The sequence below is a fragment of the Callospermophilus lateralis genome, chromosome 1, assembly GCF_048772815.1.
Source record: "Callospermophilus lateralis isolate mCalLat2 chromosome 1, mCalLat2.hap1, whole genome shotgun sequence".
In the NCBI taxonomy this organism is placed as follows: Eukaryota; Metazoa; Chordata; class Mammalia; order Rodentia; family Sciuridae; genus Callospermophilus; species Callospermophilus lateralis.
In genome coordinates, this window is record NC_135305.1 from 171631973 (window position 1) to 171655731 (window position 23759).

A 23759-nucleotide genomic window follows, 5' to 3' on the forward strand; every position below is an offset into this window, starting at 1 on the left:
CCCCAAATACCTGAGGATCAAGAATTGCAGCCAAAGAAAAAGAAGGTGCCAAGACCCCCCCCCCCCAAAAGCTGGCACATCCCCTTCAGCAGTGCTTTCAGTTTTCCCCTGTTGCTCTTAAGCAAAAGGTGGAAATAGATGGCATAATTTTGCAGCTCTGATGAGTAAATAGAGATAAATTCTCTTTTTTATGAATTCCACTGCCGTGTCCATTTTTGCTGGACAGAGCTCTGCTCTTACCATAAAATCGAGAGCAGACCTCTTTTTGAATGGCAAACTCGGACCATCGGGTGCTTCCAGGAAGTCCTGTTCAGTACTAGCTGTTTCTTCAAGGAAGATGCCTTTCTATGGTGGAACCAGATAATCCCAACAGCTTTCCACACAGAAGGTCATGAAAGAGTAGGAAAGACGTGGAGGTCAGATCTGGGAGAGATGGGCGGCCCTCCTTCCCCTACCCCCACCAAGCTCCCACTCCCTTGCTGTTTTCTCATACCTCCTGGCACCTAGGTTTATGGATAATACTCAAGAGAGCAGCAGTCATTGGTTTCGATTAAAGCATACGGTTGTTCATTTAATTTTTCTAAACAAAAAGCAACGCTGCCTGATAGGCTCATTTTTAAGACATTTGGGGAGAATACCTTCCCACACACCTGAAATGGAACCATCCCTTACAAGAAAAAAAAATTGTAATGTTGATCACCATCCAAAGCAATCTCATAAAACATACATCTTGGAATATTTGGAAAATACTGGTTTTATTTCCAAATACTCTCCGATTCTTCGGAGATCATTTCACTTTGAATTCATTGTCTCTGTTCTATCATCGGCCCAGTGGAGGAAATTCATCTCTGTTAATACTACATAGTTTGTGGTTGGCCCCACTTTTTTATCACAGGTATAGGGAAGACAAAGGACACTCATAAGTAATATTAAATGACAAGGACCTGGAGGCCGAGCTCAGTGGTAGAGCACAGGCTGAGCCTGGACAAGGCCCTGGGTTCAATTCCCAGCACCTCCCACCCCCCCCCCCCACACACACACACAAAATGACTGGTGACAGAAGCGACTGTGGAAGGGTGACTTTTCAGGAAAATACACAAGGGCTCTTGATTGAGATTTCTGCCTGTGATTAGGATCGCTGGCTGTTAGGTATCCAAAAAAAGGTGCAATTGGATACACACAGCAAGATCCACGTCACTACCCTGTTTAAACAAAGGGGGATTTTAGTAAATGGGGCATCCAGCAAAATCCTAAAGATTCCATTTGGGAGGAATAAAGAATATCTATCATCTCTTGAGAGTATATAAAGTACATTGAGAGATGAAGGAGAAGGACGCTTAACAATACACATCTGGGATTTATTTATTAGAACTGGGTTGTAGGGTCACCTGCTTCTCATGCAACTCCCTAAACTCTGCTCAGGATTTAAAAGCCTCCAAAGAGCATGAGGTCCTACTGCATGTACCTGTTTCTACAAAAACAAGACCACCACCAGGTGTGGTGATGCAAACCTATAATCCCAGTGGCCCAGGTGGTTGAGGCAGGAGGATCACAAGTTCAAAAGCCAACCTCAGCAAAAGCGAGGCACTATGCAACTCAGTGAGACCCTGTGTCTAAATAAAATACAAAATAGGGCTGGGGATGGGGCTCAGTGGTTGAGTGCCCCTGAGTTCAATCCCCAGTCCCCCCCCAAAAAAATCATACTCAGAATAAGTTATGATTGTTTTTAGTTTTTAATTTTTTTATGCTTTGTAGTACTCGTGACCAACACATCACAGTTTGCCCAGGTCTGAGGGACTTACTGTGCTAAAAGCAGGGAAGACTTGGGCAAATCACAATGCACTGGTCACCTTAAGTATGCATTGACACTGGGTTTGACAGAGCTCCCCACATATAAAGCTTGATATGTTTGATAGCTATGTTTTGAACTTAACAAATAAAAGCAGCTGTGAAGTAATTGTGAACTAACCTGATGGTTTCTAAGTCATGGGAACAGAAGCCAAACTTGCTGGAACTCTAGGTGAAATTTTATTTAGTGCCTGAACTAGCAAACAGGGCATCCAGCAAAATCCTAAAGATTCAATTTGGGAGGGATAAATAATACCCATCCCTCTTGAAAGTATACAAGGAACATTGAGAGATGAAGGAGAAAATCAGATAACATACAGATTTGGGATTTATCAGAACCCCAGGTTGTAGGGTCACCTGCAACTCAAGTGACTTTCTTTTATTTAGAGACAGGGTCTCACTGAGTTGCTTAGCGCCTCACTTTTGCTGAGGCTGGCTTTGAACTTGAGATCCTCCTGTCTTAGCCTCCTGGGCTGCTGGGATTACAAGCTTGTGCCACTGCACATAGCCTAAGTAGCAAATTTTGATTCTTCATTTACATTGGTTGACTTGTATTTTAAAAAAAAATCAAGTATTGCATTTTAAAAATGTTTCCTTGACTTCCAGAAGGTAAGGGTCATTTTTAAATACTTACACATATCTCATTAAATCCTGTTTTTGAATTTTTTTCAGAGGACTTGCCATTCTTGCTAGTGAATGATTTTTTTTAACACCTTTCAATAACTTTGAAATTGCTTTATTAGTTTTTACTCTGCAAAAGGGGAGCTATATAGAAATGTTTTGAGGGCTAGAAAAAAAAGAAAACACTCCAATCTCATCATGAACTAACTGTTCACCAGAGACACTTGTGAATGGGACATTTTCTAGCTTGGGAAACTTGGGAGTACTTGGGAATTTGGGGGGTCTCTCTAAATTCAGTTTAATGGCTTTCTTGGTGCAGTTTGTATATCTTACAATTTCAAAATGAAAAGACACATCTACGAAAGAGTGGAGTGGAGTGTTGATATAGAATTATTTTTAAAAAATAGATCCTGCTATTCATTCGTTTGTGTGGGACTCTACAAAGATTCTGGGAGGGTTCCATCAACCTTTAACACTTTTTTGTTCTTTTACGGGTTTTTTTTTTTTGTGTCTGTTGTTGATTTAATTTTTTTCCTTTTTAGTTAAAATTCTATAATAATAATAAGTTGGTACCTAGTTACCCAACTTTTTTTTAATAAATACTTGCAATTCTCTAGTTTTTAAGGCCACCGGGGCTCCCATGGAGAATGTCCAGATCAAAAATCGAGCCAAGCCACCATTCCTTATGCCAGGTGGCCGCTCACGAAGACATCCATTGTGTGTTGGTGAAAAACAGAACCCCGATTCTCATTTGGAGCAGGGTGGGCAGGAGGGGGTACTTTCAGTTTGGACATTGGGTCAATGATCATTTGATGTATGACTCATCCTGAGTTATTGTAATGTCATTTTTCTCCACTAATAACTGTTAACAACATCCGTGATGCCCCAAAGATGGATGTTTCTATGAATAGTTCTTTTTTTTTTTGGTCGATCCTTGAACAGTCTTCTACGATTAGTGGGGCTTGGGGTTACTGTTGGTTTGGGGGAGGTTGATTTTCTTTTTCTTTTTCTTTTTTTTTTTTTTTTTTTTTTGTTCTGTTGAAGTTTTCTTGTTTGATCTTTGCTCGAACCCAAGAACGTTAGCTGCTAGGTTAGAACTCCTGTCTGCTTTCCTGAGCCTGTTGCTAGTCTTTATGTTATTCTGGTTTGTTCCTTCTTACCCTGCTAACTTCTAGCTGGACAAAAGGGTAAGTGGTCGTCTGTAGCTAGCACAGCTCAGATAATCCGATTCGATTATCTGACGCCTGCAATGTGCTTCTCCCCCCTCTCCTCTCTGGTCTTCCTCATGTCTAGACCTCCTAGTCAACTTTTCATGTTATTTTCCTGACCTTAGGTTTGAAATGTAAGCTTCCATACTGAAACTCGGATGCATGTCACGTGTGCATAATTGCCTTCTCTCCTTGGCTTGCATATTGGCATCAAGTGATCCTCTGGGTAAAGCCAACCATGAGCATCTCCTAATTCTTTGTCATTCCAAGATAATTAATTGACAGCCCAATAGAACGGCACCTAAGGCCTTTGCTTCATGGAATTCCCAGCTATCTGACTGCTTTTAATGCCTGAAAACAGATCATTTGGCACTCGAAGAATGCGTTCTTGTTGTTGTTGTTCCTTGTCTAATTCCAAAGATGAGAATGGTCAGTGCACCCAGGGTGTGGTGACTATGGAAACCTTGACCATGGAAAGGTAGGGTAGGAGACCCGAAGTCCTTAACGGAGCAAAACTTTTTTTTTAAATGCAAAATACGATGAACAAAGTAAACTTAAAAATGCAAAATGCAACCAGTCGAGTTCCAAATGCACAATGCAATTCATCAAGTCGATTTTAAATTTTAAAAATGCAAAATAGAATTCATAAAGGAAACACATCATTGGAACACTAAAGAATTCCTTCAACCTGACTAAAGGTTTGATTTTTGAAAGGAGAACTATACTAAGTGGAACAGCCACACATAAAAATAGCAAATTAAGGACTCCGTGGAGTCCAAGCACCTTAGTCGCAAATGCTTTGGATTTTCAATCTCACAGTGCCAGAGAGAGTTTTTGACCTCTGGTCTCAAATGTCATCCTGCTTCTCCCCCAAGAACAATGACAACAATAACTTTTTCAAGGTCATTTGTATGTGTGTTAATATTTCTAAGACTACATTTGTAAGAGAAAAAGAAAGATACCTGAAAACTTTAGAAAAATCTTTCTCTTCACTCTTTAAAAAGAGAGCATATAATTCCTTTATACGTGTAGGAAAAAGCTACTCACCAAAACATGTTGACTGAAGACATGATATTAGAAGGAACTAGAAAAATCGGTCAAGAGAGCAGGCAAATATGTATTTGAGTATTCTGAATGCTGATTTAGATGAAGTAGGTCATATCATTCCTCCTGACCATTCGATAATATTCCTTTGTTCTAATTCTTTGGGTTACTTTAATTTGCTTTTTCTCCCTTTTTTTTCTTTCTTTTATTTCTTTTCTTTTGCATAAATCTACCCCTGGCTAGCAGACAGAGTTTTTTCACCACGCCAAGCGGATACTTAATTTCACTTTACTTTCTTTTGAATGTCTGATGAGGCATTTTTTAAAAGCTTACCATAGAATGTGAACTTAGTGGGAATTTAGGATTTTTGCTATATTTTTTTTCGAGAATGAAAGGATGGATGAATAGATGACTGAATGAATTCTGGTTTGAGAGAATTTGCTCAATGCATTGCTATCCTCATAGATTTTCCAGTTTGCCTTCATTCCTTTCTATAATTTATCTTATGAGATTTTTTTTTTGCTATATCTTCTTGTATTGTCAACTTGCAGTTGCTATGTTGCAGAAAAGCAAATATCAAAGAATGAATTCAATATTAACTTAATTTGCATGGCCCAAAACCACACTGTAAATCACATTTCTTCTCAGTGTTTAAAATAAATGATGTTTTAAAAGGATAGACTCCTACAATCAGGTCCAAAATTTTTCTAACATCGGGATATGATCTGAATAGACCATATGAAATGAAGGTTTGTTTCTTTGTTAACTACTGCAGACCCATTTAATGTGCTATCCATGAATCCGTTGAGCATTTTCATGTCATAGAGTGATTTACAGTATGATTCGTTACTAATTAGTGAAGCAAAAAAATTTACTTTCATTCATGTTGTAAACGGTCTGAAGATGATGATTTGCTAATGTAAGAATTACAAGCAGGGAAATTACTTGAAAAAGTTAAGAATTATGCAGGAAAAAAAAAGACAAATCTCTAATTTATTTGTTTTGCGATCACTGACAAAAATCTCTGATATGATTTTTACTCAAAGAGACTGTCTAACAATGAATTCTAAAAATGAGCACTAAAAGAAACATCACATGTTTATCCCTTTGGGTGTATTACCATGGTAGTTTTAAATCTGAGATTCCTGCAAAATGCAATACGGCCCTTGAGAGCTTCGGAAGAAGCCATCCTCTCGCAGCCATTCTGTGTTAGCTTGGTTTTGTCAGAGAGTCTGCAAAAGAATGAAGTTATTTCTCGATTAAGCGGTCCACCCCGTGTGCCTCACTTGGGGCAGCGGGCTTGGAAGGGCCAGTCTTCTGCTTGCTGTGCAGAGCTCAGGCAGAGCACAACATCCCCTGATGACTTGACTCTGCCAAGGAAAACTCTTCTAGAAAAATCTGTAAACAGCCAACTGCCATCAATCATTGTCATTTCTTTATTCCATGTCTTCTGATGAAGCTGACTACTGTCATTGTTCGTTATTGTCCAAATCATACATTCACTCTTGTACTGTCAAGCGGATATGACAAGCACACATTTTCCATATAAGAAAAGAGATACAAAGTCACCTTTTAATTTGCAGTTTGGGTTCACAGATGACTTTAGAGTTACATTAGCTCTTCTCTTGCCTCTAGCATCTATCAGGAGTAGCAATAGCCCTAACCGTGCTCTAAATTGTGATGATAAAACACTACCTCTAGCTAACTAGAAGGGATTCATGAGAGAACAGTCTCTTTTGGACAGTTTGCTAACAGTACAGTTCTAATTATTTTCAATTGTAGCAATTGTAGAATTGCTTGTTCACCAGCCCATGAAATTTTCAAAAATGTGATATTACCAAATAAAAAGGGAGACTTGACCTTTTGTTTTTAAGCTGTCAGAATAATAGAGAAGTCTCAATAAAATAAAAATCTGAAAGCTCTATTATTCCTGCAAGAAAAGTACATGCATTTGATAGGCATTATTGCAACTCTATTTAAAACATATATATATATTTTCAGAAACAAAATCACCTGAGTATACTTGCGCTTAAGAGATCATGAAAAATATTACATATTTTTCCAATTGTGAGGGGAAAAATGAAATGAATAACGATGAAATGAACCCAAATATCATAATTAATTACAGAGCAACATAAATGGCAGGGTGGTTTGTTGAGGGCCATTCACTTGAATTTTCACAAAGCAGATTAAATGCGAGTATAAACATATATATTGGTATCACCCACCTCCACCGTAGGAGCCAGCTTCCCTCCCACATTTCTTAAATATCAAACCAAAATTGTTCCCAGGAAAACTTGGGATAAAGGTTTTGATGCATTTCCATTTGAAAGTGTACCTGCTTCCCATAAATCTGCCTGTCCATCATTCTGGTTCTGGATCCTGGATACCATTAATAGATTTAAGGTTCTTAATGTAGTTTAGGGACCAATATTCATTTTACTCACTTTACTTACAAGTCAGTCTCCTAAACATGCAATTAAACCCCAGAAATGAAACCGGCAGCATTGTTTGGCGAGTGTGTTGATTATACCCTTGCTACAGAGCCTAGGCCACTTTTGGATCATTTGGAACCCTTGCAGACAAAGCCAGACTTGAGAACTACTTCCTAAAGCCAAGACTGGAAAAGGTAAAAGTTAAAAATTGGTTCTTAAAGTGCAGTCAATTCTTGATTTCTTTTTTTTTTAATCATGTTAATGAAAAAGAACATGAGTACATATCTCCCAAAGCAAGAGATAATCCAAAGATCACTGGGATTTTAAACAGCAACTTTACCCTCCTGATTCTCTTTTGCTCAACCTAACATTCAAATTCATTTTCATTCTCTTGACACATGCCAAATATTGGCAAAGGAAGTGATCCCTGTGTCCTGAATTCAGGAATTGACTCTCTCATGCTTTTGCTCTGGGCTGTTTTCTCCCCTGATAATGTCAACATTGGAGGGTTTTGTTTTTTTCTTGAATCCACCAATTCCAATTATTTGTACAAGGAGAAATGAAGTTTCAAAGAGCATTTGCTTTTTCATGTTCGGCACTCTAGAAGAACAGACTGGGACAGTGCAGGAGTGACTATATGGTGTTGCTTGGGAAGCGCCCACAAGTTCTTTGAAACAGAATTTGGAACAGCTGGACCACTGCAATGTTTTATTTTAAAATAGACAACATATGTAATGCATATGGTCCTAGACATGTATGGAGACACAGGCAGACAATCTGAATGGTATCCAAAGACACCTGCACCTAGAATTCTGTTTCCTTCTATAAGATTTTTTTTCCCCTAAAAGCACATGTTCCCACTTTTGGATTTGCAAGATACCATCTGAATCCCCATGTGTGTGGCTCCTTAATAAAGCCAATGAGAAGTTGCCTGCAACGGAGGTGTCGGAGTCAGTCAGTTAATAACCACCTCCTGAGGACTCTCTGTTCTAGAAGCTCGCAGGGGAACCCCCAGGTTGGAAACTGCCCTTGAGGAATGCATTATCTACCAAGGTGTTCAGCTGTGTGCCTCTGTCCTCATCACAGAGAAACTGGAACACAACCCAGCAATAACTCAGAGACAGGACATAGGAATTGGTTATACAGGGGCAGAGCACATCCACAAAGCAGAGAGATTGGAAAGGAAATCCAGCTTCCCAGAAATGATTCAAGAAGTAAGGAAAGATGGAACATTAACCGTAAGGCAGAGTCATCTTTGGCTCATGAACAACTTAAAACAAGTGCCTTTGCAAGCACTAAGAAGCCTGCCTGATTACACCTAACTAACATTTATTGAGCAGCTAGTATGCGCCAGGTGACTTCCAGGCACTTCTTATCAGATCTCATCAACACCCTCCATGGTAGGCTTGAACACTGTCTTCCACTCACCCATGGGGACAAGTAGACTCAGAAACATTAAGCAACTGCCTCACACCACATACCCAGTACTGGCAGATCCACCCTTCAGCTCCGGTCTTTGCGATATTCCTAAGCTCTCCCACTTACCTCCTTGCTATCTATCTCCTAGCAAATACACTGTTCCTAATGAGTTAATGTAACAATATTCCATAAAATCATGAGATAGAAAACATTTACTGATAGGGTGAATTTGTTTATTTTGATGAAATAAATTCCCTGTTTTAACAAATATGCATCAAGGACCTACTAGTAATCCTAACAGTTAGGGAGACTGAGGCAGGAGGATCATAAATTCAAAGCCAGCCTCAGCAACTTAACAAGGCACTAAGCAACTCCGTGAGACCCTGTCTCTAAATAAAATATGAAAAAGGGGCTGGGGATGGGGCTCAGTGATTAAGCACCGCTGGGTTCAATCCCTGATACCAAAAACAAAAACAAAAGTACCTACTATGTGCCAGATACTATGCTAAGAATATAGCAGAGAACAACAACAACAACAACAACAACAAATACTGAAATCCCTGCTTAACAATAACAATCGGATCCCTTTCACTTATACTTTGAAATAGCATTCCTGGTCTATTTCCCCCCCCCCTTTTTTTTTTTTTTTAGATTATAATAAACTCAGAGAAATCTTCAGGATGTCCCAGGAGCCAGCCACCCTTTTAAGTACTCTTGAGTTATTGGAACAATTAAAATAATAAGCCTAAGTCTGAGTAAATGATAATTTTGTGCAAGCAAAAATCCAGGGGCTGCTCGTTTTGCTTGCTGGAAATTCTACTGCCTTAAGCTCTCCCACGTCCCCAGGTATGCGAAGGATCTTGAGGATCCTTAAACTACTGCCTGCGACAGCAGAAGGGAAACTGAAAGGTCAACTCCTCTTACGCGCAAGGAAACCAAGGCTGAGAAGAGAAACAGTTCAACCAGCACCTGACAATTATTTCAAAGCAGTTCGAACTAGAACCCAGACCTCCTCAATTCAAGTTCATTCCCCACATGAATCAGGAGGAAAAGGAAAGACAGAAAGAAGGGGAAAAGGAAGATTTATTTATTTTGGGGGATTGAATCCAGGGGCACCGAACCACGGAGCCACATGCCCAGCCCTTTTTATCTTTGGAGGCAGGGTCTTGCTAAGTTACCGAGGGCTTTACTAAATTGCTGAGGCTGGCTTTGAACTTGTGACCCTCCTGCCTCAGACTTCCAAGTTGCTGGGATTGTGGGAATGTGCCATCGCGCCCTGCAGGAAGTTTTATTTCAACAGAGTTATTATCTGAAAAAAAAAATGCTAATTTGATATGCATTTTTCTGTAAGCCTGTTTGAAACATTAGTAGAAAAGAAAATTGTGCTTAAGACTCGTTCCTAGCCAAGTATTAGCAGAGTGAAGCTGTCTTCTTTGAGCCCTTGGGATGGGTAGAGGGGTGGGGAGTGGGTCTGTAGCCAGGTCTCCCTAGAAGAGCCAAATTGCCTTTTCAGATCCATTTCCTAAGTGGCCCGAAAGGCAAAATAAGTCATCAGCAAAGGTTTCAAGAGGTTTTAATAGATAAACAAAGAGCAAGACACTTGAAACGTGGGCCATATTTTTTCACAGTCACAAAAGAGGCCCCCTTCTCTCTGAGCTAAATGACCAGTTGTACCATCATCATTGAAGAGCGATAAATTAGCCGAGCCAAACTGGCAAAGTGAGGCCCCGGTCGATTTTGTCAGCTTGCAGCCTCTTCCGTGAAATCCGAGAGCAAGAAGCCAATGCTAGCCAAACTGCCTGATCTGCCTGTTAAAATCGGGAGGCAGGGGGTGGATGAGGCTTTTTTATGAGGACCTAGCAGGATGAGCAATGTATGCACACCCCACGCTTAGTTTTTTTTTGTTGTTTTTTTTTTTCCCCTGAATTAAGTTGCCCTGGGACGCACAGGGTGGAGGGCAGAGGTGGAGGGCAGAATCTGTTGGAGGAGATGGAGAAGAGCCACCTAGATAGCACCAGAGCCCTCATGTCAGGGGAGAGACCTCAAGTTGAAGCAGGTTTAAGATACTTGCACATCCAGGCACTGGAAGCATTTATATTGCCCCCAGCCCAGCCCAGCCCAGCCCAGCCCACCTTCCTGACTATTCCGACTCAGAAGGGAAATGTTTCAAGACCAAGCAACAAACAAAACAGAAGTAACCTTCCCAGGCGAAGCACCCAACCTCAGCTGGAAAGCACTTTCCTGAGATCGAATCTAAGGCAGTTAACACAGCAAAGATGATTCTCGCAGATTCTCTAATAGAATTCCTGCCCATGTGATAGCTCTTCCAAAAGCTTGTGTTTTTATCATTTTAATGGAGCGATTTAGCTGTTAAAATACACATTCTTCAACTTGCCTTCTGGAAACCGAGGCTTTTTTGTGTGTCTTGGGCATAAACAACACATCTCGTTCAAACACTGACCACTGCTGCTTCTCGGAAATATGACAGAAGATTTTTAAAATCCAACATAAGAGGGTGTACATCTCCCACGCCATGCATTTAGGTTTGAACAATACCCCAAATCAATAAGTGGAGAAATCATCGCATTAGAGTCACGCTGTCACCGTAACCCAGCTTACAGCCAAACCCCAAGCATGGGAGACAGATAGGGGAAAAAAAAAAAAAAAAAAACTGCCTGAAGCAGAGACCACACATGAAAATATTATTCAAACACCCTTCCAAGTCAGAAATTGATTTTCCCCTTGCCCCGATAGGATTGCTGGTTCCTGGCAGGTCCCCGTACTCAAGTAAAATGTTGCATTCGAGAAGATGAATAAAATCTTGCTCCGTTTGATATGAGATTATTTTTCTTCGTAGTCTGCATATCAGGAGACCGAGTGCAGATGAGGTGGAACGAGCCGATTTCCTTTAACGCAAAAGACCTTCATTCTACCTCCTTACGATTTGCTTGGTGGCACTCCAGTTGAATCCTCCAAGTTACATTGCCAGTGGAGGGTAGTATATGTTAGTTCCACGTGTTGGGATTAATTAGTTAGCCCTTAGGAGGTTTTGCCTACAGCCCTGTGAGGAAAAGTGTGAATACATTGAGACGATTAATTCACAATAAATGGCAGATCATAGCCCTCGCTGAGTAAATTTCTGTTTGTCTCTTTCATAAGCTTTGCTCACAGACGAAGCACACTATAAAGCAATGCCCTTGGCTGTCACAAACTAAATTCCCATTTAGCTTAACCCTCCAGGTTTCAATGAAAAAAAAAAAATCTTTTTCTTTTTCTTTTTTCTTTTCCTTTCCATTCTTTTAGTTTTTAATTTTGGAGGGTGGGGACTCAAACCTTTTAATGCTACACCAAATTGGCCATGGGGATTTGGAAGGGGAGGACCCAAATCTCGTCACTTTGCTGAAAATCAGCAGAAACCCTTTTTGTCCAGAGAATCCCAATAATTGTAGAGAAATTGCTCTAGACATAACCGCTGGAATGGCAGAATCTATTCAAAACCTACGCAGCTAAATAGGCTGTTTTAGCAAAGATCCGATCTGCTTTCAGTGTTTTGGTGGAACGCAGGCGAAGTTCCAATCTCGTGTTTAGTTTTTAAAGAACATGAATGCACTGGCATTGTGATCATTTGATAAACATGTTGATGCCAATATATTTTTTGCCTACATGCAGTAAACTTAACCAGTTAAGTGATGCAAGTTGACAATGGGAGGTAAATAGATATATATATATATCTTGGGATGTTGGTGGGAGGTACCGGGGAAGCAGCTAATGTTTGTAATGCCTAGTGAATTCCTGTGTATTTGAAATGTCAAAGAAAATGTGATGTGTTTCTCTAAATTGTGTCTCTCTCTACATGTATAAATGAACAGACGCAGATAGAGCCCAAAAGCATGGCATGGATGAATTTATCTCTTCCAACCCCTGTAACTTTGACCACGCTTCCCTCTTTGAGATGGTACAGCGCCTTACTTTGGATCACAGACTTAATGATTCCTATTCTTGCCTGGCAAGTATCTTCTTTGGTCTTACAGCACTTTAAACATAGCTTTTTTTTTTTTTTTTTCTTAAATGAAATCTTTCTCTACCTTTATGTCAGAAGCTCTTTTCTCCATGATGGAATGGCTTTAACAATTGCAAATGTGTTCTCCATTTCCCGGGGTTGAGATAGTTTAACTTACCAAAGAAACAAGACTGAGCGGCAGGAAGTTCTCAGAAGAGACACGTCCAAGTCCCCAGCTTCCCCTTCATAGCTTCCCCACTTTTCAGCTGCTACATGAGAAATATTCCGGAGGGGGGTAATCGAGTTTGGCACCTGCTACTGGAGAACTTGCAAAAATTGCCTCCTTATCTTAGAGTTTAAGATGTCCCTCCCTTCCTAGCCCAGACCTGGTGCTCCTATCTCAAAAAGAAATAGACTCTTTACTGTGTCTCTTTTAAAGATTGAAACGATTCAACAAATAAATTCCACTCTCCATAAGCCTTTATTGACGGGGGTTTGTTTGTTTGGGTGTCTTTCCTTTTTTCTTCATAATATTCAGAGTCTTTTTTTCCCCACCCTTTGAGGGAATTTTTTATGGTGCATTAGAAATTTGGAAATCCAGCTAACCAGCAGGAGTCTCAACATTTTCTAAAATCCTATTTTAAACCTAGGTTTAAATTAGTTAAATTCAAGGGAATGCTATTATGTCTCTTTTGGATTTCTGAAGATACATTTTTGGCTTTAAACTATCAAATTCAAAAGCCTAAAAAAGACTCGGGTTTACTTCCTTCTGCAAACCCTCAATTATTACTTCATTTCTTAAAGGTAAAGGCTAGGAATCCCACTTTATAGATGGGAAAGATGAGGGGGAAATGACGAGAACGACTTCATACACAAGAAAACGCTCATCCCTAAATCCAAACACTGAAGTCAACGTGTCTTCATAGTATTAATATGGTATAATTAATCAAGCAAGCTAACACACTATTGATTTCAAATTTCTAATGCACCATAAAAAAAATCCCTCAAAGGGTGGGAAAAAAATTTCTACATTATATCTTCACTGTATGCTGAATAATTTATATTTCAAATTCCTTTTTTTGTTTCTTTGGGTTTTTGGTTTTTTTTTTTTTCCAGAAGCCAATATATAATATATAAAGGGTAAAAATCATCTTAAAAATAGAAATGGGATTCTGTGGAATAATTTATTAATCCATGTCTCATAAATGAAATGTTGATTATCTCAGGTTTAGAATCCCTTCATCAGAAGACTCTGAACTTTGCCAATTTGGAAAAGAACATATCACTTTCACTTCAAGGGGGAATAAAAGTTTACCTAGCATTGCAAGGCAATTTTTCTCAAATGTGTTTCCTACTATTATGTAGCTTACAAATTATAAATTGCAATTATGTAATTATAAATTGCACTTAGGAAACTTGTAAGAATGTGCCTCTGCACTTAAATTATTGCCTGTTATGTATAATTCTCTTTCTCTTGAGGGACTTTTTTTAAGTATATAATTTTCAAGATTTTTTTCCCCACATTGCCGTTATTTAAAACAATTTTCTTTTGTTTTGAAATTTACTACAAAGGAGAATTAGCAATGCCCTCTTTAAAAAAAAAAATTAAACCAAAAAGAAGCATGAAATATTGAAGCTTGTTTCCATTAATCATTATCGGCTTAAAAATAGGGTCCAAAATCCAAAATCATTTATGAATAGAGTAAACTAGCCTTCTCCCCCCATTAATATACCTATATCTATTAATCATCGTTCCAGAGTTTCAGAAAATAACAGAAATTAAAAGAACTTTATCTCCCACTTCTATATATTCCATTTTCTCATTATTACAGTCTTTTTTTTTTTTTTCAGTTGGTTTTGGAGACCGACCAGCAGGGATACATAAATTTTTCTGTGTCTTCGACTCAGTTCCTAATTGATATTTCTTCAACTCTTTTCAAAGCAGCTATTTTGGCATCTACAAAAGACTTGGTGTCATCTGAGTCGTAGAAAATATATTTTAATCTTTCACAGCAGTGTTGTTTCTAAGATTTAGCATTTGGGGTAGCAGATGGAGTGGCAAAGAAGTTGCCTATAGGGGCAGCCCATTGCCTCGACTACTCTCCCGCCCTCTGCAGTAACTTATAATTTGAAGTAGGAAAGATGCCGTCTTTCGTTGGATGCATCTCTCTAAGCTGCATGTTGTCAATCGAAGATTCCCCCAGATCCCTAATGCAAGACTGGAGGGTCGCAAAGGCCCCCTTCGCCGCACTTCTCTGTCCTCACCTCTCTCCTAGTCTCTTTCTCCTCTTGCCCTTTCTCTCCCAAGATGGAGCAACACTCAAAATACAACTCAGAGAAGACCCTCAAAGTAAACAGGAAGTTCAGATTTCAAACAGTCCTAAATTCCCAATTTACCAAGCACTTCCTGAATCGGTTTATTTCTTGCTCAGCCAGCGCTGAAACCAGAAACGGTGATTTCATTCAGGCTCAGCCCAAGGATGACCTTGAGCTGCACACATTTGTCCTTTCCGAGTACCTGTTCTCTTAAGCCTGTGACAGAGGTAGTAATTTCTACCCCGTCATGCCACCCCATCTAAGTCAGAGACCACATCTGGATTTTCTTTGATATTAGAGTCTCAGCTGGTCTTAGAGCAAATGCATTATAAGAAGACAATTACGGTGGGGGCCGGGGGCGGGGGACTGGAAACCAGGACACAAGAAGTTCCTCTCAGTTTAACTGAATCATTTCTGATTTACAACTGCAAAAAAACATAGTCATGCTATCTCTTTGGAGAATTCGGTTATTAACTTCATTTTAAGATTTTAAGAATATTCTTCTAAAATGCAAGGATTAATGAGCCCCCCGTATATATAAGAGAGCAACTCTAATATTTCTTCACATTCTGGATTAAGGAAGTAGAAGACTTGGAATAAGATAGAACTGAATTTGAGTCCTGTTTCTGTTTCGTAATATCTATATGAATTACTTAACCTGGATTTCCATTACCTTACCTATAAAATGAAGATCAGCATGCCGTTATCTACTTCACAAGGTTGCTAGAGAGCTCAATGGAAAGTTCTTTGTCCAGCATAAAGCACTAACTAATTTAAGGCATTCATGTTATGATTTTCTCTTACCAGCAATCAAGATTTTGCTCAGCCCATGCAAGGTACCGGGTCTAGTGGTAGAGCCCTGGGTTTCAATCATATTATCTGCTAATACAGCTCACCCACTTATCAGGAAATCCCAAGTTCTCTCTGCTCTGTTTTCCTGTCCATATAAGAGGGATAACAGAGTCTACCTTATAGGTGTTGGGGGAGAATCAAAACACATAGTACACACAATGTGTTGAGCACAGCAGCTGACACTTAGTAAGCAATCAGGGAGCTGATTTGTAGACCCCTTCCCCAGCCACTCTCAACTCTATCAGTTCTCCAGGAAACAACATGTATTTAAAAGAAAGTCTTTCCTTCATTCCCCCCACAGGGCTGGTTCAGTCCTGGCCAGGTGTTTGTATTAGACGAATATTGCGCCCGAAATGGAGTGCGAGGGTGTCACCGACATCTCTGCTACCTCAGAGACTTGCTTGAACGGGCAGAAAATGGCGCCATGATCGACCCCACCCTTCTTCACTACAGCTTTGCCTTCTGTGCATCGCACGTCCACGGGAACAGGTAAGCAGGATTCTGGTGATGCTGATCAAAAAGTGGAAGGAAAGCGGAACCACCAGTGATTGGTCACTGGCCTTGCTTTGACAACCATCCCTAACTGTCTGTCCATCCCCATTCCCTCAGTAGCAAGGGGAGCACACACATGCACACACGACACCTACAACACACAGAACATAAAGGTCTAACTTAGTTTCTTCTCCTTTGGAAAGACTATAAGACTATTTTTAAAAAAATGGCAAACAGGTCTTCATTTTTTGCGGGGGTTACTGGGGATTGAACTCAGGGGCACTCAACCAGTGAGCCCCATCCCCAGCCCTATTTTGTATTTTATTTAGAGACAGGGTCTCACTGAGTTGCTTAGTGTCTCGCTTTTGCCAAGGCTGGCTTTGAACTTGAGATCCTCCTGCCTCAGCCTCCTGAGCCGCTGGGATTACAGGTGTGCACCACTGCACCCAGCCAAACAGGTCTTCTTGGGTGACCTCTGAAGTAAGACCATTCTGAGTTCAGATCATGGCTCCTCTTTTCACTAGCAATGAGTCTCCTTGGTAATAACCCCCTCAGTGCCACGGTTTTCTCATCTGTGAAATGGAAATGAGAGCATCCTCAGAGAGTTGTTGAGAGGACACTGGTGGCTATAAAAAGCTCAGCAATATGCCCAGAACGCGCAAGAGCTTAACAAATGTTTGTCTTTGTTGTTACCACTGTTCCTTCCATGAGTGTTTGGTGATTACTTCGTGTCAGACTCTCTGGTACACATTCGGTATCAATGATGAGTCAAAATGAGGCACCCGACCAGGGCAGGGCTCCATGAGGATGGGTCCTCAGAAGACAAAGAAGAAAATTCCATGGTCAAATGGAAGCAGGAACATGACTCAGATGGAGTGGCAGGATGGTGGAGGGAGGGGGGACCTCTCTGAGGAAATGATGTTGGAGCTGAGAACTGAAGCATGTGTAGGAGTTGAGTGGTTCCAGACAAAAGGAACAGCATGTACAACTGTCCCAGGCAAGGAGGGAGGCGGGCACATTGCAGGAGCTGAAGCGAGCTAGGTAAAGCCGGAAGGCGGAGATGCCGACGACACTTACCACGTTCCCTGGAGGTGGGAAGAGCTTTAGAGATCACAGTCACATTATAGATTTTACAGATGAGCCCAGAACGTCTAGTCTCCTGACTCTGTACTAAGTACTCTTTCTTTAGACCTTGCCCAGCTCCTGGAAGGAAAGATCCATGTTCTGAAAAAAAAAAATGCAAAGAAGCAAATAATTTAAGAACATTGCCATTTGGCTCTGGAGACATGGAATAAATTTCCACGCTGCCACAGCCAGTTTAACATCCCAATGTATATAGCGTCACATTAGTATAAAGATAAGCCTACTATATCCCAAAGCACCCCAACCAACAGCCAGGGGAGGTGCACCCAGGGAGAGCAAGTGGCTCTGGAAAATCATCCTTCAATGAAAAATATAGTGGTTCAGGGAAGTCCAACCTGGGGGAGGATCCAAAATGGACGACCTTTCTTTCAAATCAGATCTGGGTGTGTGCTCATCTTTACCTATGCCACAACTCTAAATTATCAGTTGGGTTTGTTCTGTGCTTTTCTTTCCTCCGGTGCTGGTAGATTTTTATGAAATGTAACTTCAACATTTAGAACTGCATAACAATAGCATTGTAGGTTTGAATATTTAACAGGCAACAGGGGTACCTTCAACTCCTGTTGTTACAAGATTCCATAGCACCGCCAATGACCTTTTATTTGCATAAAAGATACTCATGAAAACTCTGATACCTGGGGTGTATCTGTGCATAATTCTGCTTTTTATAAATATGTACACTTTGATGACTATCTGTTACAGCCTCTTGGACTGAATTCTTTAAAGAGAGAGAGAGAGAGAGAGAAGTTGCATTATATTCTCCGGGTTGTCACACTGTATTCTACATATGTTACTGAATAAGAAAGTGTTATAAAATAATGAAGTGTTTTTGTAAACTCCCTGGTAAACATCATCATGAATTATGATACACATTGTCTGGATTTCATATTGTAAGACTGCCACTTGATTCACAGTTAGGTTTATACATCTTGTCATGGAAACAGTTTTGGATTTCTTATTTTCTTTTCAGTTCTGATTTTCCTTATGCAAGTTTGCATCTTTTTTTTTTGCTTATTATTTTAGTTTAAATGCGTTTGCTTTTGCTTTTTGATGCATCCTTCTCTTTCTTTCTTTTGTTGATGCATGTTTGTGTGCCCTTGATTCTCCTGTGGCTGGCCACACTCTGCATGCCTCATTGTTCAACCACCCCTTCGCAAAAGTCAACAAATGCATGTGTACCTTAGTGGGCTGCTGTCAAATGCAGACTCTGCAGGGAGCAAAACTCCCTCCCAACCCGAACCAGAGACTAAAAAAGATACCAAAAGAGAATCCAAAAGGAAAAAAGAGTCCAAAATCCAGACAACTCAGGAGATCAAAAGGTAAGAAGTTATGTGTGCTATGGCTTGGGCTTTCCAATGTCTTTGACCTTTCCCCGTCCTTCCATCCATGATGTCACTTCTGCCTTTGCAAACAGCAAGTTTCATGTATTCCTGAAGTCTCTGTTGCTTTAAGGGTTTTCAAAGGTGTTTTTCAAAAAGAAAAAAAAAAAACACTCTATCAGTGAGCAAGAACATTGTGCATAGGGACTGAATTTGAGTCAGGTGTTTAGTGACTTTTAAAACATGTACATATTGAAAAGACTAATTGAGCAATATGTAAACAGAATTATGAGTCAGATTGCTTTTTTAGTGGCATCTAGTTAGGGACCTGGTACCTTACCAAGTCATTCATAATAAGCAACCCGTGCTTGTAATTTTGAAATTATGTTTAAGGAGCAGATAAAATGGATTGGCATCAAATAGGCCTGTACTTTTATAGCATCTCTATCATTTTCACCAAACCTTCCTCAATTCCAAAATCATCTCCCAGAAATGAAACCTGTCTCAAATGATGATTTTTTTTCTTTTTTGCTTATTTACTCACAGGTACCTACACAAAGCAGAAAGCACTATTGTATATCTTTATTTATATATTTGCAGTGCTAGGGATAGACTCCAGAGCCTCACACATGCTCGGCAGACACTTTTTCACTAAGCCACATCCCCAGCCCTTAAATAATGATTTATAACATCGACACAAAATCAAGCCTATCCGTAAATTAATGGTTATTAGTAGAATATTAGTAGAATATTAGTTATATATTGAGGTATTTCTAAGTTCTAAAGGTTTGTTTACCTTGGTGCCATTTCCTGGGTCCTTCAGGAATTCTTTCTTTCTTAGCTGATACATTAGCAACCTTTTTTTCCCCTTTTAGACATACTTATTATTTTCATGGTGATCGGGATGTCCTTTACGTTCCCCTCACCCACCATGAATGTGGACGCTTTAAAGTTTTGTCGTGGTGGTTTTAGAACTAATGATTCTGCTCCTAGCACTGCCAAACTGCCCTAAATTCACCAACACATATTCTTATGCTTCAGTATAAATGTGTTCACTGAGTATAAGCCCTGAAATGCATACAATTCACTTGTAGCAGAGCAAATGAAAATGGAAACATTTGCTTTTGAAGGCACATGGCATGCTGTCCATCAGTGTTTGCAGGTCCCACATCGAAGGCAAAAGAAAACCCTAATTCCATGTGGCCACCCATTTCCTTCATGGCCATATAAAAGGACGTGGGTGACATGCGGTTTCTGTTTGGGTTCCACTGTGAGAGTCAGACTGCAAGGCAACAGTCAATTGCAAGCAGTAAGAGAAGTTGTAGGTGCCTGATGGTCAGGCCTGGCAGCATCAGGAGTCTCTAGAGGGAGCAGGCCTGGCTGCTGTCCAAGGTGCTGCTTTTGGAAGGATCAACATCCAGGCAGAGCAAGAAAGTCGAAAAGCAACACTTGCTCAAGCCTGACCTATTTGCTAGGCCATGAAAAACTAGCCAAATGGATCTCCACTGGTACTTTGACAGGCTTTACGTGTATTTCAGGATCTATGTTTGCACTGCATTTTTTAAATGAAGAAATCATAATATTCAGTATCAGTTGTGTGACCGCCTTACAGTTTACAGGGTACTTTCAAACATTCTCTCACTTGCTGTCAAATTCCCAGGTTAGTCATTTTTGCATCCCTTTTGCAAATGATAACCCTGAGCATCTGTAAATTTAAATGGTGACCCAGATATCCTAAGTCCACTGCTCTTCTTCCTTGCATTGTATCAGCACTAAAATTCTGAAGACCTGAATGTCAAAAACTGTTTTCTTTTTTTGGTACCAGGGATTGAACCCAGGGATGCTTAACCACTGAGTCACATCCCAGACGTTTTTTACATTTTATTTGGAGACAGGGTCTTGCTGAATTGTTCAGGGCCTCGATAAGTTGCGGAGGATGGCTTTGAACTCATGATCCTTTTGCCTCAGCCTCCCAAGCCACTGGGATTACAGGCTTGTGCTACCATGCCTGGCTGAAACTATTCTTCTTAAATTCAGGAGTGCTCTGTCTTATTTCTGTGCCTCAGTTTTCTCATCTGTAAAATGAGCAGATTTAGTATCTTAATATCCCTTGAACATCTAAAATTTTCCTGTAAGAGTTATATCATAATTATAAGCACTAGACAATATGAACCCATCCACATATTTGATGTCTTTTAAGAAAGTGCTTCTCAACTTGGGGGTGATTTTTCCCCCATAGGACTTTTGACAGGACTGGAGACAGTTTGGATTGCCACATTATACTATTGTCATCTAATAGGTAAAGGTCATGGGGATATTGTTATACATCCTATGTAATGCACAAGAGAGTTCCTGCAAACAAGGCCCCAAATGTCAGTAGTACTAAGGTAAAGAAGCACCTGGAAACACTTTAAAATCCAACTCCCACCAGATGCAGTGGTGCATGCCTATAATCCTAGCAGCTTGGGAGGCTAAAGCAGGAGAATGGCGAGTTCAAAGCCAGCCTCAGCAACTTAGCAAGGCCCTAAGCAAATCAGTGAGACCCGTCTCTAAATAAAATATAAAAAGGGCTGGGGATGGGGCTCAGTGGTTCAGCACCCCTGGATTCAATCCCCTGGGTAATTTTTTACCCTTTTCCATAGATTTTGTTTTTCTTTCATCTGAAAGTATAATAGATATCCCTACTGATATTCCATTTATGCAGTAGTAGCATGCACACCAGTCCAATGGAGGGTTTGTTAAAATTCAAAATATTGGGTCCTATCCTCAAATAATTCAATTCTGTTGGTTTCACAAGGAGCCAGGAATCTGCTTTTAATACCACCCCACGATTCTAAGACATTTGTTCTTCAGATCATACCTCTTTGAGGTGTTGGTTGTTCAACTGGGCTGCATATTTGAATCACCTGGTGGGGTAGGATGGGTGTGAAAATTCAGACGCCTGGGCCCCGCCTGCAGAGATTCTGATTTCGCTCATCTGGGATGCGGCCTACGCATCGTGAATTTAAAATCACAGACGAGCCTAATATATAACAAAGTTGAAAACTCGTTGATTGAGGGAACATTCATTTGGGCCAATTCTTTAAACCCATTTTCTCAAAAGAGAGAGGGACAGAAAAGCAACATGTGTGCATGTTCAGCCGGTTGCCTTTGGCGATCATCGAATCCACAGATGTAAATTGCTCTATCTACTCATTTTGAAATCAGCTCCTAAGGTTGCAGTACTTAATTTTCACCATAATATTTTTAGTATTCTTTCTAGATGACATTTAGATTAGCATCTCTTTGGTCACTGTCCCACAGTGACAAGGCAATCAAACAGCTCCGGGGACTGCACCATCGTGCGTCAATGTTCCTTGGATCCCTTGATTATTGGGATTGGAAATTTTTCTCATTTACATTATTATTTAACATTTTCTTGAATGCCAGTGCTGCTCTTCACATATGGCCTGCGTAGAAAGTACATTGTATCAGCAATCAACAAATCCATAATGCCAACCGCCCCAATCCAAAATAAGCTGCATAGATTAATGAGTCTGCAAGCAGATGTAAGAGGGCACACGTTCTTAAAAATCCTTTCTCAAAAACCTCTGCAAATGTGTCCAAAGATTCTTTGGAGAGATTCGTTTGGAGCCACGGCGCTGCCCATGTTCAGACACCAAGCGAGCCCTAATGGGTCAGGATTTAAAACCGTCACATGGAACTTGCTCCACCCCTCTATCACTCTGGCAAGATCCCTAAGTAAATAAGCGGTTCCTTTATCCACTTGCCCAAGAGAGAAACTCAGAAGCCACCTTGGATGCCTCCTCCCTCTGCAGTAGGTCACTTTCAATCACTATACCCCGTCAGCACTGTTGCGTATCTCACAGGTGCCTCCATTTCTTCCTGTCTCTTTTGCCATGACCACACTTTAGATCTCTATCTTCTGTTCTCTGCACCATAAAAGTGGCTTATTTGCCGTGTCCTTGCTCCAGCACTTGGCCCTCACTCCAAGTTCATGTCACATAGTGGCTCTTTTTATTTTTTTGTGGATGTCTATTTAACAGTAAATGAATAAAACATAAATTCCATTCTAATCTCTCTCTCTCTCTCTCTCTCTCTCTCTCTCTCTCTCTCTCTCTCTCACACACACACACACACACACACACACACACACACAGGCATTGTGTCTGGTGCCTTTTAACTCTATTTCCCTTAGAGAGAAAAACAAAAACTGCGAAGAAGAACCAATAATTTTTTTTTTAAATTTAAATAGTGTTGTAGGGATAGCTGTGTTTTCTCTCTCTCTCAATGGAGCACATGCTGTAGCAGGCAGGCATAGGTGGGGCATAATAATAAACCCCCACACTCTTGGTCTCATGTTATGCACCATTGCAAGGTATTGCTGCCCTGTGAACATAAGCACATCTCTAACTGGCCCTCCAGCTGTGGGCAGGTGTTGGTCTTGGTCATGGTCACCCTTGCTGTCTAGATTCTAAAGAGCCAACTAGGTCTAATAGGGAGTATTTATTTGTACAAGAGGAGGAAAGCTTTCAAACCCATTTCAAATAAAAGTAGGCATCCGAGATATCCTAAGAGAAGTTCCCTTTTAGAGCATGTCTCCTTTGAAACCATGTGACTCGCTTCCTGGAGGAAACTTCCCCTTATGAGAACAGCAGGTTTTTCCTACTCAGACATGAAATCTTGTGAAATGTGCTGAATTATCGCTCCCATTTGCTCAGTCTTTCTGGCCCCTAGCAAACTAGTAATGTGTATCTTTCATCTCAGATTCCACCAATGTGTCTTCAACCTGTGGTCATTGAAATCATTGGTACAAAAGCATATATTGAGAGGTCCCACCACATCAGTATGAATGAGATACCAAAAAACCACTCATGTTACTGTTCTGACCACTCAGTCCAACAGAGGATGAAACTTCAGAGTGGAAAGTAAAGCCGTCCCCTCTCCTTTTATTCCCCAAATGGAAAAATCCTTGCAGTACCAATTTTGGAAATTGATCCAAACTGATTAATGCAGTTTCAAAAATTGATCCAAAATGATCCATGCAATTTTGGAAATGGCA

The 23759-nt window shown here is 40.4% G+C and overlaps 1 protein-coding gene across 14 annotated transcripts in view; it reads left to right on the forward strand.

The window, feature by feature from the left end:
• Cadps (calcium dependent secretion activator) overlaps positions 1-23759 on the forward strand; it is a 480817-nt gene that overhangs the window by 323882 nt on the left and 133176 nt on the right. For 9 of the 14 annotated variants that reach the window (XM_077105454.1, XM_077105437.1, XM_077105455.1 and 6 more), the window contains exons 12-13: positions 12445-12581; positions 16045-16232. In XM_077105454.1, the coding sequence (XP_076961569.1) occupies positions 12445-12581; positions 16045-16232 (325 nt within the window). Of the gene's footprint in view, positions 1-3644; positions 3657-12444; positions 12582-16044; positions 16233-18538; positions 18698-23759 lie in introns of all 14 variants that reach the window. The other 5 variants (XM_077105438.1, XM_077105450.1, XM_077105449.1 and 2 more) reach the window with 3 other exon arrangements.